The sequence below is a fragment of the Elephas maximus genome, chromosome 16 (assembly GCF_024166365.1).
Source record: "Elephas maximus indicus isolate mEleMax1 chromosome 16, mEleMax1 primary haplotype, whole genome shotgun sequence".
NCBI lineage: Eukaryota > Metazoa > Chordata > Mammalia > Proboscidea > Elephantidae > Elephas > Elephas maximus.
This window is the reverse complement of record NC_064834.1, coordinates 53,625,683-53,642,220: the sequence shown is the minus strand read 5'-3', so window position 1 is coordinate 53,642,220 and position 16,538 is coordinate 53,625,683. Positions and strand designations below refer to the sequence as shown.

General features: G+C 39.3%; 1 protein-coding gene across 2 annotated transcripts in view; it reads left to right on the top strand.

Moving 5' to 3' along the window:
* The window catches only part of ARMH3 (armadillo like helical domain containing 3), a 219,401-nt gene that overhangs the window by 24,229 nt on the left and 178,634 nt on the right, over window positions 1-16,538 (top strand). For both annotated transcript variants that reach the window (XM_049855289.1, XM_049855291.1), the window contains exons 5-8: window positions 2,411-2,518; window positions 11,201-11,293; window positions 11,930-12,004; window positions 12,126-12,212. In XM_049855289.1, coding sequence (XP_049711246.1) covers window positions 2,411-2,518; window positions 11,201-11,293; window positions 11,930-12,004; window positions 12,126-12,212 — 363 coding nt within the window. The remainder of the gene's footprint in view (window positions 1-2,410; window positions 2,519-11,200; window positions 11,294-11,929; window positions 12,005-12,125; window positions 12,213-16,538) is intronic.

The window sequence follows — 16,538 nt, the reverse complement described above, 5'->3', positions numbered from 1 at the left end:
AAGAAAAAAATAGGGACAACGTTAGGAGCCCTAATACATGGCATAAACAGCATGCAAAACATTATAAAGAATGTAGAAGAAAAACTAGATAACTGGGAGCTCCTAAAAATCAAACACTTACGCTCACCCAAAGACTTCACCAAAAGAGTAAAAAGACTACCTACAGACAGGGAAAAAGTTTTTAGCTATGACATTTCTGATCAGAACCTGATCTCTAAAATCTACATGATACTGCAAAAACTCAACTGCAAAAAAACAAATGACCTAATTAAAAAATGGGCAAAAGATACAAATAGACACTTCACTAAAGACATTCAGGTAGCTAACAGATATATGAGGAAATATTCATGATCATTAGCCATTAGAGAAATGCAGATCAAAACTACAATGAGATTTCATCTCATACCAACAAGGCTGGCATTAATCCAAAAAACACAAAAGAATAAATGTTGGAGAGGTTGTGGAAAGACTGGAACACTTCTACACTGCTGGTGGGAATGTCAAATGGTACAACCACTTTGGAAATCGATTTGGCACTTCCTTAAAAAGCTAGAAATAGAACTACCATACGATCCAGCAATCCTACTCCTTGGAATATATCCTAGAGAAATAAAAGCCTTTACATGAACAGATATGTGCTTGTTTATGTTTATTGCAGCACTGTTTACAGTAGCAAAAAGATGGGAGCAACCAAAATGCCCATCAATGGATGAATGGATAAATAAATTATGGTATATTCACACAACGGAATACTACACATCGATAAAGAAGAGTGAGGAATCTGTGAAACATTTCATACCATGGAGGAACCTGGAAGGCATTATGCTGAGTGAAATGAGTCAGTTGCAAAAGGACAAATATTGTATAAGACCACTATTATAAGAACTTGAGAAATAGTTTAAACTGAGAAGAAAACATTCTTTCGTGGTTACGAGATGGGGGAGGGGGAGGGTGGGAGAGGAGTATTCACTAATTAGATAGTAGATAAGAACTACTTTAGATGAAGGGAAAGAGAGCACACAATACAGGGAAGGTCAGCACAATTGGACTAAACCAAAAGCAAAGCAGTTTCCTGAATAAACTGAATGCTTCGAAGGCCAGCGTAGCAGGGGCAGGGGTCTGGGAACCGTGGTTTCAGGGGACGTCTAAGTCAATTGGCATAATGAAATCTATTAAGAAAACATTCTGCATCCCACTTTGAAGAGTGGCATCTGGGGTCTTAAACGCTAGCAAGAAGCCATCTAAGATGCATCAATTGGCCTCAACCCACCTGGATCAAAGGAGAATGAAGAACACCGAGGACACAAGGTAATTATGAGCCCAAGAGACAGAAAGGGCCACATGAACCAGTGACTACATCATCCTGAGACCAGAAGAACTAGATGGTGCCCAGCTACAACCGATGACAGCCCTGACAGGGAACACAACAGAGAACCCCTGAAGGAGCAGGAGAGCAGTGGGATGCAGACCCCAAATTCTCATAAGACCAGACTTAATGGTCTGACTGAGACTAGAAGGACCCCAGTGGTCATGGCCCCCAGACCTTCTGTTGGCCCAGGACAGGAACCATTCCCAAAGCCAACTATTCAGACATGGATTGGACTGGACAATGGGTTGGAAAGGGATGGTGGTGAGGAGTGAGCTGCTTGGATCAGGTGGACACTTGAGACTAGGTTGGCATCTCCTGCCTGGAGGGAAGATGAGAGGGTGGAGGGGGTTAGAAGCTGGCGAAATGGACACGAAAAGAGAGAGTGGAGGGAGAGAGTTGGTTGTCTCATTAGGGGGAGAGTAATTGGGAGTGTGTAGCAAGGTGTATATGGGTTTTTGTGTGAGAGACTGACTTGGTTTGTAAACTTTCACTTAAAATACAGTAAAAATTATGAAAAAAAGTTTACTGATTGGCTTAAGGTCACACAGCTAGTAAGTAGCAGATGGGGATTATAATGAATTTAAGATTTGAAGCAACTGGCTGTTACCATATAGGGATGTATATGACTTTTTAAATTTTTAAAAATATAGTTACTAAAAGTGATAAGTTGTAATGTAAATACTAAAATTAATTTTAAACAAAAGAACACACCATTAATCCCATAATTCTAACTCAAGAACTGTTTTTAAATTTTGAATATCACCTTCTAGTCCTTGTCTGCAGTATAATTTTTAAAAAGAGAATGACAAAAAAAATTAATAAAAAAGAGGATATTAGGAGTCTCAGTTGCTGTTTCTCTCTTAATTTCTGGATTATGCACATATTAAGACTCAGACTGTGTTGGAGCTCAGAGCAACAGAAATTAAAATGTCAGCTGTCTAAGAGGTAAGTTGTGAGGTTGCAATATGAGGCTACAGATCCAGTGTCTTTCTAATTTTGAGATTTCCTCTCTGGAAAGAATTCTTTCTCTCATCTCTGCAGACCTTGTGTGCACTCATTCGAGGAGTTCATCAGAAGAATAAGTCTACCTCTGGGTTTGACATTATCAACATGCTGATGGGCTTTGATAAGGCAGAGCTGTGCATGAAGGTGAGGCCTCAGCTGCAGATGTGCCTGTGAATGGCTGCTTCTGACAGCTGTTCATGGATACCATCTGCAGACAGTTAGATGTACAAAAAGATTTGGACTCAGAATTAGATGATTGAATCTGGCATCACATTGAATATTTTGCAGGCTTGGCTTATCTGAATAAAGGGAAATTTCCGAATTCAAATTTGAATTTAGGCATCCTTTTCCTGCAGGATAAAGACTGAGCAGTTTTGTTTATCATTTGTATCATTTGATCATACATTCTCAAAAACATTTATAAATATAAGTAAAATATAGCAAGTTAATATGCAAGGGTATCTTTAGTTCTAAACTTTAAGTTTTTTGATTTAACACAGTGACTTAAACTATCTTTAAAAAACTAGTTTTATTGATATGTAATTCACATACAATTCATCCTTTTAAAGTGTGCAATTCAATTAATAGTTTTTAGTATGTTTACCGTTCTCTAACTTCAGAACATTTTCATCACCCCCTAAAGAAAACCTGTACCTATTAGAAGTTATTCCCCATTCCCTCGGCAGCTCCAGGCAGCTGCTAATCTACTTTATGTCTCTTGATTTGCCTATTCCCAACATCTCAGATAAATGTAATCATACAATATGTGGCCTTCTGTGTCTGACTGCTTTTAGTTGACAAAATGTTTTTAAGGTTCATCCTTGTTGTAGGATGTATCAATATTTCATCCCTTTTTATTGTCAAATAATATTCAATTGCATGGCTATGTATAGTACTTTTTGTTTATCCATACATCAGTTGATGGACATTTGGGTTGTTTATACTTTTTTGGTTATTATAAATAATACTGCTATGAACATTTTTGTGTATAAGTTTTTGTGTAGACGTGTGTTTTGAATTTTCTTGAATATATACCTAGGAGTGGAATTATTGGCTGTATGGTAACTCTTTTTGACATTTGAGGAACTGCCAAGCCATTTTCCAAAGTGGCTGCACCATTTTGTGTAATTCCATCGGCAATGTATGAAGGTTCTGATTTTTTCAAATCCTCACCAGCACGTTATTGTCTTTTTTTTTTTTAATTTTAGCCTGTTTAGTGGATGTGAAGTGGTATTTCATTGCAGTTTTGATTTGCATTTCCATAATGACTAATGATGTTAAATATCTTTTTATGTGCTTACTGGCCATTCGTATGTCTTTTTTAAAGAAATATCTTTTCAAATCCTTTGCCCATTTTTAGATTGGACTGCCTTTTTATTGCTGAGTTGTAAGAGTTTTTATATATTCTGGATATAAGTCCCTTATCAGATATATGATTTACAGTGTCATTAAGACACTATCGTAAGTGAATGTTGTTCATAATGTGAACTTTGGAAAACGAGCTACTGTTCTGTCACTTAAAATCTGTTTATGTGCCAAAGAATCCGTATAGTGGTTAGGTTACAAGAAAAATTTATGAATATTCAATTGTAAACAAACAAGAGTTTAGTACCTAGTTGTTGTTGTTAGTTGCTAACAGAACTAAACATTGAAACAGAGCTAAACGTTGCTTGGTCCTGTGTCATCTTCATTGTTGTGTCAGTCCATTGCATTGAGGGTTTTCCTCATTTTCACTTACCCACCATGATATCCTTTTCTAGGGATTGATGTTTATTTATTTTTCATTGTGCTTTAAGTGAAAGTTTACAATTCAAGTTAGTTTCTCATACAAAAATTTATACACACATTGTTATGTGACTCTAGTTACTCTCCCTATAATGTGACAGCACACTCCTCCTTTCTACCCCAGATTTCCCGTGTCCACTCAACCAGCTCCTGTACGTTTTTGCTTTCTTATTTCACCTCTGGACAGGAGCTGCCCATTTAGTCTTACGTATCTACTTGAGCTAAGAAGCACTCTCTTCATGAGTATCATCTTATGCCTTATAATCGAGTCTAATCTTTGTCTGAAGAGTTGGCTTTGGGAATGGTTTTAGTTCTGGGCTAACAGAGAATCCAGGGGTCATATCTTCTGGGGTTGCTCCAGTCTCAATCAGACCATTAAGTCTGATCTTTTTACTAGAATTTAAGCTCTGCACCCCATTTTTCTCCTGTTCCATCAGGGTCTCTTTGTTGTATTCCCTGTTAGGGTGGTCATCGGTGGTAGCTGGGCACCCTGTAGTTCTTCTGGTCTCAGGCTGATGAAGTCTCCAGTTTATGTGGCCTTTTCTGTCTCTTGGGCTCATATTTTCCTGTGTCTTTGGTGTTCTTCATTCTTCTTTGCTCCTGGTGGTTTGGGACCAACTGATGCATCTTAGATGGCTGCTTGCTAGCTTTTAATACCCCAGACACCACTCACAAAAGTGGGATGTGGGACATTTTCTTAATAAACTTTGTTAATGCCAATTGACTTAGAAGTCCGCTGAAACCTTGGCCCCCAGACCCCCGCCCCCGCTACTCTGTCCCTTGAAGTGTTTGGTCGTATTCAGGAAACTTCTTAGATTTTGGTTTAGTTCAGTTGTGCTGACTTCCCCTGTATTGTGTGTTGTCCTTCCCCTCACCTAAGATAATTCTTGTCTACTATCTAGTTAGTGAATACCCCTCCCCCTGCTTCCCCACCCTCGTAACCATCAAAGAATGTTTTCTGTGTTTAAACCTTTTTTTGAGCTCTTATAATAGTGGTTTTATACAGTATTTGTCCTTTTGTGACTGCCTTCCAGATTCATCCATGTTATGAGATGTTTCGCAAATTTATTGTTGTTCTTTATTGTTGTGTAGTGCTCCATTGTGTGACTATACCATAATTCGTTTATCCATCAGTCCATTGATGGGCACCTAGATTGTTTCCATCTTTTTGCTGTTGTGAACGGTGCTGCAGTGAACATGGGTGTGCATATATGTTCGTGTGATGGCTCTTATTTCTCTAGGATATATTCCAAGGAGTGGAATTGTTGGATCATATGGTACTTCTATTTCTAGCTTTTTAAGGAAGCGCCAAATTGATTTCCAAAGTGGTTGTTCCATTTTACATTCCCACCAGCAGTGTATAATTGTTCCAGTTTCTCCACAGCCTCTCTAACATTTATTATTTTGTGTTTTTTGGATTAATGCTAGCCTTGTTGGAGTGAGATGGTATCTCATGGTAGTTTTGATTTGCATTTCTCTAATGGCTAATGATCGTGAACATTTCCTCATGTATCTGGTAGCTGTCTGAATGTCTTCTTTGGAGAAGTTTCTGTTCATGTCCTTTGCTCATTTTTTAATTGAGTTATTTGTCTTTTTGTTGTTGAGGTTTTACAGTATCTTGTAGATTTTAGAGATTAGACGCTGATTGGATTTGTCATAGCCAAAATATTTTTCCCAGTCTGTAGGTTGTCCTTTTATTCTTTTGATGAGCGTAAGTGTTTGATTTTTAGGAGCTCCCAGTTATCTAGTTTCTCTTCTGGTGTTAGTGCATTTTTTATGGTTTGTATTCTGTTTATGGCACATATTAGGGCCCCTAGTGTTGGCCCTATTTTTTCTTCCATGATATTTATCATTTTAGATTTTATATTTAGGCCTTTGATGTTGGCCCTATTTTTTCTTCCATGATATTTATCATTTTAGATTTTATATTTAGGCATTTGATCCATTTTGAGTTAGTTTTTGTACATGGTGTGAGGTATGGGTCTTGTTTCATTTTTTTGCAGATGGATATCCAGTTATGCCAGCCCTATTTGTTAAAGAGACTGTCTTTTTCCCAGTTAACAGACTTTGGGCCTTTATCAAATACCAGCTGCTCATAGGTGGATGAATTTACGTATGGATTCTCAGTTCTGCTCATTGGTCTATGTATCTGTTGTTGTACCAGTACCAGACTGTTTCGACTATCGTGGCAGTGTAATAGGTTCTAAAATCAGGTAATGCCAGGCCTCCCACTTTGTTCTTCTTCTTCAGTAATGCTTTACTTATCCAGGGCCTCTTCTCTTTCCATATGAAGTTGGTGATTTGTTTCTCCAGCTCATTAAAAAATGTCATTGAAATTTGGATCGGGATTGCATTGTATCTGTAGATTGCTTTGGGTGGAATCAACGTTTTCACAATGTTGAGTCTTCCTCTCCATGAGCAAGGTATGTTTTTCTGCTTATGTGGGTTTCTTGCAGCCCTGTCTTACAGTTTTCTTTGCAGAAGACTTTTATGTATCTGGTTAGATTTATTCATAAGTATTTTATCTTCTTGGGGGCTATTGTAAATGATATTGATTTGGTGATTTCCTCTTGGAAGTTCTCTTCGTTGATATAGAGGAATCCAACTGATTTTTGTATGTTTATCTTGTATCCTGATACTTTGTTGAAATCTTCTATTAGTTCCAGTAGTATTCTTGTGAATTCTTTCGAGTTTTCTGTGTATGAGATCATGTCATCTGCAAATAGGGATACTTTTACTTCTTCCTTGCCAATTTAGATGCCCTTATTTCTTTTTCTAGCCTAATTGCTCTGGCTAGAACCTCTACCATGATTGGTCTTTTTTGATGATGCGTCCAAAGAGAGCCAAAGTCTCGCCATCCTCGCTTCTTTTTTTAACTTTTATTGTGCTTTAGGTGAAAGTTTACAGTACACATTAGTTTCTCATTTAATAATTTATACACAAAGTGTTCCGCGACATTGGTTGCAATCCCCACAATGCGTTAGCACTCTCCCCACTTCAACCCTGAGCTCCTTGTTTCCATTCCTGTGGTTTTCCTGGCCCTTCCTGCCTTCTCATCTTTGCTTTTGGGCAAACGTTGCCTTTTTGGTGTCATATAGTTGATTGTTCTAAGGAGCATTTTCCTCATGTTTATTTTATAGGCCTGTTTGATATTCGGCTGAAAGGCGATCTCTGGAAGTGGCTTCAGATCCAAGTTAGAAGGGTAACTGATAGGCCTGTCTAATCTTTGGCCGAAAGGTGGACTTCAGGAGTAACTTTAGTTCAGAGTTTGCAGGGTGTCCGGTGGCCATAGCCTTGGCGGTTTCTCTAGTCTCTGTCAGACCAGTAAGTCTGGGCTTTTTTTGTGAATTTGAGTTTTGTTGTACATTTTTCTCCCACTCTGTACGGGACTCTCTATTGAGATTCCTGTCAGAGTGGTCAGTGGTGGTAGCCGGGCACCATCTAGTTCTTCTGGGGTCGGGCTGGTGGAGGCTGTGGGTCATGTGGTCCTTTAGTCCTTAGAGCTAATATTTTCCTCGTGTCTTTGGTTTTCTTTATTCTCCTTTGTTCTGGACAGGATGGGACTAATTGATGTATCTGAGATGGCTCCTTACAAGCTTTTAAGATCCTAGATGCTACTCACCAAAGTAAGATGTAGAGCATTTTCTTTATGAACTATTTATGCCAGTAAACCTAGATGTCTCCGAGGACCATCGTCCCCAGCCCTCAGCCTTAGCAGCTCGGTCCCTCGAGGTGTTTGGGTGTGTCTTGGAAGCGTCTATGACTTTGCCTTGGTCGTGTTGTACTGACTGCCCCTGTGTTGGTGTATTGTCTTTCCCTTCACCAAAGTTGACACTTGTTTACTATCTAGTTTGTTTTTGTCTTTTCTTCCTTTCCTGTCTTTTTAATGACCTTTTACTTTTTCATGTATGATGCCTTTGATGGCTTCCCACAGCTCATCTGGTCTTTGGTCATTAGTGTTCAGTGCATCAAATCTGTTTTTTTTTTTTTTAATTTTTATTGTGCTTTAAGTGAAAGTTTACAAATCCAGTCAGTCTCTCATATAAAAATTTATACACACCTTGCTATATACTCCTAGTTGCTCTCCCCCTAGTGAGACAGCACACTCCTTCCCTCCACTCTCTGTTTTTGTGTCTATTCAGCTGGCTTCTGATCCCCTCTGCCCTCTCATTTCTCACCCAGACAGGAGCTGCCTACATAGTCTCATGTGTCTACTTGATCTAAGAAGCTCACTCTTCACCAGAATCATTTCCTATCCCATAGTCCAGTCTAATCCCTGTCTGAAGAGTTGGCTTTGGGAATGGTTCCTATCTTGGGCTAACAGAAGGTCTGGGGACCATGACCTCCGGGGTCCTTCTAGTCTCAGTCAGACCATTAAGTCTGGTCTTCAGATCTGTTTTTGAGATGGTCTCTAAATTCAGGCAAGATGTATTCAAGGTCATACTTTGGCTCTTGTGGACTTGCTTTGATTTTCTTCAGCTTCATCTTGAACTTGCACATGAGAAATTGATATTCTGTTCCATTGTTGGCCCCTGGCTTTGCCTTTACTGAAGATATTGAGCTTCTCCATCATCTCTTTCCACAGATGTATTACCAAGAGTTATCTTTACAGCCCATATGCATGTCATGGTAAAATCCCAGACATCTCTTTCATTCTCATAGTTCTACTACTTATATGCTGATGACTACTAAATCTATTATCTTTAGCCTTAACTTTACCCTATGAGCCTCAGGGTTGTATACCTAAGTACTTGCTAAATATACTCACTCATATATTTCATTGGTACCTCTTACTTGACATCTAAAATAGAACTCATTGTTTCCCCTACATCTCTTCTTCATCATTCATTCCCTATCAGAATAGGCATATCTCTCTCCTTGGTCTCCTAAGCCAGAAACTTGGGAGCTAGCCTTGACTCTTTTCTCTCCCTCATCTTTCATATAAGATGATCACCAAATTCAGCTAATTTTACCCCAGCTCATATTTCTCATGCCTGTGTTGTCTTTTCTTTTTTTCCTCTACTGCCAGTGTCCCCATTGGACTATTGTGGTGAGCTGCCTTCATTCATTCCTTTGAGAAACATTTGCTGAGCTTCTATGTGCCAGGCACTGTGGTAGGCCTTGGGGATACAGAGTCAAATAAGACATGGCAGCTGCCCTCAGAAAATTGATAAATTTTTCCTCATTGGTCTCCATCCCCTAGACTTAGAGTCTTTAAATGTGTCATCCACACTGACACTAGGGTGATATGTCTTACACTCAAATCTTTCTTGCTTAAGATCCTTCATTAAATCACTTTCACTAAAAGGATGAATCCCTGGAGAAGGACATGCTTGGTAAAGAAGAGGGCCAGCAAAAAATAGGAAGACGGTCAGCAAGATGAATTGACACAATGGCTGCAACAATGGGCTCCAGCATAACAATGATTGTGAGATTGGAGCAGGACCAGGCAGTGTTTCTTTCTGTTGTACACAGGGTTGGTATGAGTCAGAACTGACTCGATGGCACCTAACAACAGCAACAGGATAAAGACCAAACTCCTTAGTTGGCTTTTTAAGACTTTTGTGATCCTGCTCCCTATTTAATTCTCCAGTCTCTCACCACTGTGCCTCACTCTTTATATGCCTATAATAACAAACTGCTTGTATTCCAGTCCCACACCCAGGGCTGTTTCATTCCTCATGTGTTTTTGGCCACGCTACTACCTGTCTATAATCCCTTTCCTCCTCAAGTGTTGTTTAATTCCTGCTGATCTATTTGAGGGGTCCTGGAATAGGTGACCTTTGAGCTAATTTTATTCTTCTGTGTATAGTTCTAAGGAGCCCTGATGTCACAGTGGTTAAAGTGCTCAGCTGCTAACCTAAAGGTCAGTGGTTTAAACCCACCAGCTGCTCCATGGGAGAAAGATGTGGCAGTCAGCTTCTGTAAAGATTACAGCCTTGGAAGCCCTATGGGACAGTTCTACTCTGTCCTATAGGGTCATGATGAGCCAGAATTGACTCTATGATAGCGAGTTTGGTTTTTTGGCATGTACATTTCTCTCATAAAAAAACTGTTAAATTAAAACTGCTTTAATTTTCTCTCTGACTAAACTAAAAGCACTTTGAAAGCAAGAGTCACGGCCTTGTTTTTTCTTAAATTCTTTGAAAGCACAATATTTAGCATATTGTAAACTCTCACCACATATTTGTTGTATTGAACTGAGACAGCCTATTTTGAACCTTCAGCTTGACCTTCCAGCATGCTAAATTCTTAATTTTCCATCCATTCTGTTTCTTCATTTCGTATAGAATATTTCTTTTTCTTCTTCCCTCTTTTATTAGTGTCTAAGTTTCTGTGTTTTCATTAGTTTGCATCTCTGCTGGTTGTTAGTAAAAGTGATAAACTCTAATCATGCCATCAAGTAGAATTGACCAGGATGGACAACAAACTAGCTTTGTTGGTTCATACGGCCAGTAATAGCCAATAACGATATTGTCTCTTTGTTGTTTGTTCAGTGTGCCTGCATCAGGTGATATGCTTTATCAAATAATGAAACTTGTATACAATCACTAACCATTATGTTTCCTTTTTTTAAACTTGGAGCAAAAGTTAATTAATGCTTATCCACAATCATTAATTGTATTAGCCCAGGTTTTAATTATTTCTACCTAATTGTCTTGTTACATGTGTATTTTTGCTTTAAGCCTCAAATTCTTTTTGAAAGAGTATAAATTATAAGTAAACAAAAGAAAAAAAAAAAACTGGGCCCCAGTAAAGATTATTTCCTTTTTTACTTCCTTTCAATTTAAGGTTTATATGGGGATAGTAGGCTACACTTATTTGATAGAGTAGTGAATTCTTTATTATTCTGTGCAACTGTTCTAAAGCACTTTGAAGTCTTCCTTTACTTTGTCTAATTTTGCAAGGTCTAGGGGAATAATTTAGTTGCGTCGTTGTATGTTAGTTACATTACCCTGTGCCATGTAACCCAGCGCTGGATGGAGACAGGGTATAGATGTTTTTTGATATGGTTTAATTCTTAATGATTCTCTTTCTCAGAACTTGATGGAGAGTTTGGATTCATTGCTTTGTGCAGAAGGTTCTGAAAGTCTGAAGAGTTTATGTCTGAAACTTCTCCTTTGCTTAGTGACCGTAAGTGACCCATCCATGTTTCTTTGTCAGGGGACTCTTTGGAGCAACTTTTAACTTGTAAATCTAGCCTGCAGGAATGTAATATTTATCACTTTAGAGGTACCACTGTAGGAGAACTACTGTCTTCTGGATTGTCAGATTTGCACTTCTTATCAGGCCTCATTTGGAAACGGTTCTCATGATTCTGAGCATTTTTATTTGTTCTAGCTTTGATTTTATGGTTAGAAGCTGGCCTGTAATTTCTGGTGGGAGGAGGGAGGGCAGAGTGTTGTTCATTTACTTCAGTGATTCCCTTTCCCTGCCACCGCTTGAAGACCTCTGGATTCATAAACCTCTTCCTGGGCGTTTGAGGAATGAAACTCAAGAAACTGTTAAGCAAATGCTTGTGTGAGGGTATGAGAGAAACAAAGAGTAGTTCAAAGATGCAGGAAGTTTTAGTTTGCTAATTTCCTCCCCTTCTGGTATATGTCTATTCAGTTCTGGTGGCTTTGGTGTGCTTGTAAAAGGTTTAGTACTAGTAAGTATCTAGTAGAATGTTTTAACCTTTCTGTTTCTCTTAGATGCTAGGGGAGGAGATACACATGAGCTATCAGAGTTCCTCAGTACAAACTTTAAAAAGCCTTTTATTACATTCAGGTGACAGATAACATCAGTCAGAACACTATCTTGGAGTATGTAATGATCAACAGTATATTTGAGGCAATTTTACAGGTAGGTCGATTCTGTTGTTATCTCTTTTTCTTTTGGGTAAACCATCTCCTCAAATTTTCTCTGTCTGCATGTCCAGGAGTCAGGGGTTAGTACTATTATATACTTCTGGTTCTTGTTACAGATACTCTCCCACCCACCAAGTCGTAGGGAGCATGGGTATGATGCTGTTGTCCTCTTGGCTTTGCTGGTAAACTACAGAAAGTATGAGGTGAGTAGACCCCTTAATGGACATTGTTATCGTTCTATAATTTTTCTAAATATGGCAACTCATAGTAGACTTTGCCAATGTAGGAGATGTGTTCTTGGTGAATGGTATGTGGATTTACTTTGATAAACCAAATCCTAAAAATATCATATTAAATGCATGAGACAGGGTATATAGCCATTTAAAGGAACCCTGTGGTGAATCTTCTAATAAAGTGAGTAAAACCAAACTAACCTGTTGCTGTCAAGTTGATTCTGACTCATAACGACCCTATAGGATAGAGTAGAACTGTCCCATAGGGTTTCCAAGGAGCGGCTGGTGAATTCTAATTGCTGACCTCTTGCTTAGCAGCCTGAGCTCTTAACCACTGCACCACCAAGACTCCAGTAAAGTGAGCAATGGTTCCCAAACCCGGCTGGTCATTAGAATCACCTTGGAACTTTTGAAAAAGAGATTGTTGGGCTGTACCCTGGACACGCTGGATCATACTCTCTTGGGGGTGCGACCTTGGAATCTTAACCTTTTTTTTTTTTTAAAACGGTCCTCTATAGAGTGTGATGATTAGCTAGGAGCCAGGATTGGAAACCACTGATCTAGTGCATCTGTTTTGAAAGATTGGATTTAATGTGTCAGATTTCCTTAATGTAGTTCACTTGTATAAATATCACTGTTGGTCTGGGAACTCTTGGTGATTTTAATGGAAAACTGAAGGTAGGGCCTTATCCATATCAATTCTGGAGTTCTCTTTGCCCCTGAATTAATCAGGATACAGATTTATAGGTTTTTGAGATAAAGAGCACAACCCAGATATTTATACTTGAGTTGGTGAATCTACTCGATTCCCCTCAAAAGGCAGAATACATAGAAAAGGAAAGGGGACGCCCAGGGAAGACCAGAGGCCTCATTGGGAATTGCTCTGGAGAAGTAGGGAGCATTTGGCATTGAGTCCTAGATATCAGGAGTACTTCACTGAACCCAAAAATCGGGAGTTGCATGGAAGCAACCTGACTTTCTTCAGATAAGTAGCATTGTTAGGAGAAATGGATTAGCTGGGGAGAGAATTTTCACTTGTGAGCTTTGGATTGTCACTTAGTGACTTTTGGTATGATTCCTAGTGTCAGGCTTTATTCAGCCAGGCTAAAAGTGATGGGCAACCCAAAATTTGGAGCTTATGTTATTATTTGGAGGGGGGTAGAAGAAGGAATGAGAGAAAGGACTGTTTAAAGAAGGACTGGAATGTATGGAGCAATGTTAATGTGTTAACTGCTTTCACTGTTTTGGAGGAGCTGAAGAATAGCGTGTAAAGCTACTAATAAATCTGTAATTTATCAGCAACACCTGTTTTACTGGCGATGTGGAGGGGCTGGCATGGTAGCCGTTTTGATCTCTGTCATGTGTAATAGCCTCTGGGGCCTGATTACAACAGCAAGAAAAATAACTGTGACAAGAATGCGCCATCATCAGTAGTGAATATTTCCAGAACATTCTACTGGATGCAGGCCACTTTGAGGCAATGGCTTGACTTCTTTGAATATGAGTCGAACCCTGGCTCAGCCTAATAGGGATCTCTGAAATGTCAGCCTGAAGAATTGGACAGGGCCAAGGAACTAGAGAAAACCATATTTCTGGAGAGAGATATGCATCTGTAGTCTGTCAGAAGCCCCCAGAAGAATTAATATAGCAGGCAAGGGCAAGCTGGTGGGCATAATTTATCTAGGCTTTGCAGCTTTTGATATAAGTCACTCACCAGAAACCATTAAGGAAGCCTGGTGACCATGGAGCAGGAAAGTTTTTGACAGGAGCATGAGGAATTCCAGATGAACATAGCAAAACCCAAAGTTGATGAAATTTTGTATAAACTAGTATTGAGGGTATATGGGCTGGAGAGAACAGTATTCTCGCCGACACCACTCTCAATCCTGTGACCAAAGGGAAAGTTGTAACCTTTCCAGAAAGGTGCAGAGGATACCAGAGAGGCTTGGCACCTAGTTATACACTGAGAAAGCGAATAATGTGTTAGACTTAAGGAATAGAAGTGATGGAAAAGATACCGTGTAGTGAGTATATAGTTCTTCCTCACTTCAAATAATGCTTTCCATTTTAGTAGATTCATTCATCTAAAGAGATAGAGGAGGCAAAAAAAAAAAAAAAAAAGTCTAAGAGCAATGAAAATGATAGTGTAGGTTAGAGTAAGTAAAGGTGAAACAAAACAAAAAAGACCAAAACCGTTGCTATTGAGTCGATTCCGACTTGTAGCAATAGGACAGAATAAAACTGCCCCATAGGATGTCCAAGGCTATCTTTATAGGAGCAGACTGCCACATCTTTCTCCTGCAGAGCGGCTGGTATGTTCAAACTGCTAACCTTTTGGTTAGCAGCCCAGCACTTAACCACTGTGCCACCAGAGGTCCTTCAAACACAGTTGAAATCTTAACCATTGTGCCACCAGGGCTACCAAATAAAGGTAGGGCCCTGTTTAAAATTAGAGTGATCCTGTGAAGGCCTACTGAGTTTATAACTCTAATGGGTGAAAGTAGATTGTCTCCAGTTTTAAGAAGTGACCAGCACAACAAGCATGTAGTGTTGAGGAAAATCAGTGTATGGTAGAATAGACAATTTCAAAGCATTAAGATCCTGGCTTTCTAGGCTGGCCAAGTCTTCTGAAGTGAAGTGACTCAGTCCCCAACTGCTACAACCCTGAGCATAAAGCTTCCTGGGAATTACAAGATCATTTTATCCAGTTGCAAATTGTTCCTCTTCTTTTTTCTCTTAAAGAATTTCCCTTCGAAAGTGATGATAAGGTCAAAGGAGAAAAAATATAGCTACCAATTATTGAGTCCTGACTATATGCCAGATACAGTTCTAAGAATTTGATATGTATTATTTCGTTTAAACCTCATAGCAATCTCAAGGGAGAAAATATTTTCCTCATTTTACAGATGAGGAAATTGAAGCCTAGGTTAATTGATGTGCTTAACTTGTCACGATTAGTAAGTAGAGGAGCTAGAACTCAAACCCTTACTTTTAGTCACCTTGCCTCTTCCACAAGCACCGCTAAAGCGTATGCTGGTCTTGGTAATCAGATGATCCTTATCACCTCAGTCTACTCTTGGGAAGGCTATTGACTAGGACTTAAAAGAACTATGCCCAAAAAAAAAAAAAATTCTGCCAAGAAACAGTTGCTCCTAGTTGTTCTTGTCATGGTGGCACCTCTAGGTCAGCCTACTGCTGATTTTCTTTTCCAAGGATCTACTTCCATCAGCTCTTGCCTGAAGTCTGTTGCCTCAGCAGGATTTGACTGATAGTTATAGGGAAAAGTGTTGAGAGCCTTCCCTCTGTCGAATCAATTGTCAAATGGAGTGAGTTTTACCTCCTTGAGTTGTGTCTTAGAAAACTTTGTAAACATTTGGGCTGCTAAGAAAGCAAAACTGTCTCTTTTTCTATTCCCAAATGACATGTAAAAGATGCCCTGGGAAACTTGATTAAATAAGGCCTGTGTAGGGGGTTAGCCTTTCAGTTGGGCTTCCAAGTTTCTCAGTAATGAGTTTTCTTGGTAGCCATAAAAACTGCCGATCTGAGAACTATTGTTCCTTCTTTCACTTGGTGCCTAATCTATGAGATCTTTCTTCACATCTCATGGATAGGATGTTTTCAAGGTGAGCAGGTCATTGGTTCTCATCTCACTTGTAGGAGATGGCCCAGCTGCTCAATGAGTTTAAATATATGTTCGTTTCCATATGCTACCCAGCTGGGATTGGGTCTGGAAAAACTCAAGAAATTTTCCAGTGATGCAAGTGATGGGACAGCCATTAAATCCCAGTGTCCCGACCAGATTGTATTTTGGGTAATTATATCCTTTTTTGGAGTTCCCCCTTGCTGTGTTATTTGGGTATCAGATCCATAAATGGCCTCTTTGGCTGTTAAGCAGCTGCCACTTTCCACCCCCAAGGTGGCTTTGTTTTACGGGTGGGTGAATCAGTTCTTATATATAGTTTGTGAAATGGTTAGGGAGCCTTTGGGGTAAAAATGTGAGTTAGAAACTTATAAATATGTGCTTTGTGGTAAAGAAGCTTTTAAGTCCCTCAAAAGACAGCTATCCCTGTGGACTCAGTAAATTACTGGCAGGGTAGAACCAAGTGAGTTTTGCAGAGTGTTCACTTCTTCAAAATAAATAAGAGGGAAAAAAGGGAGAAGGGGTTGATTAAGCCTAGGGGAAAGTGCAGATAGAAAAGAACTGGAGTGTGTGTGTACGTGTGCAGGCACATGCACGAGTGCTTGGTGAATGCCCATACACAATGAGGGATTTACTGAAAGTGGGGGAAATCAGCT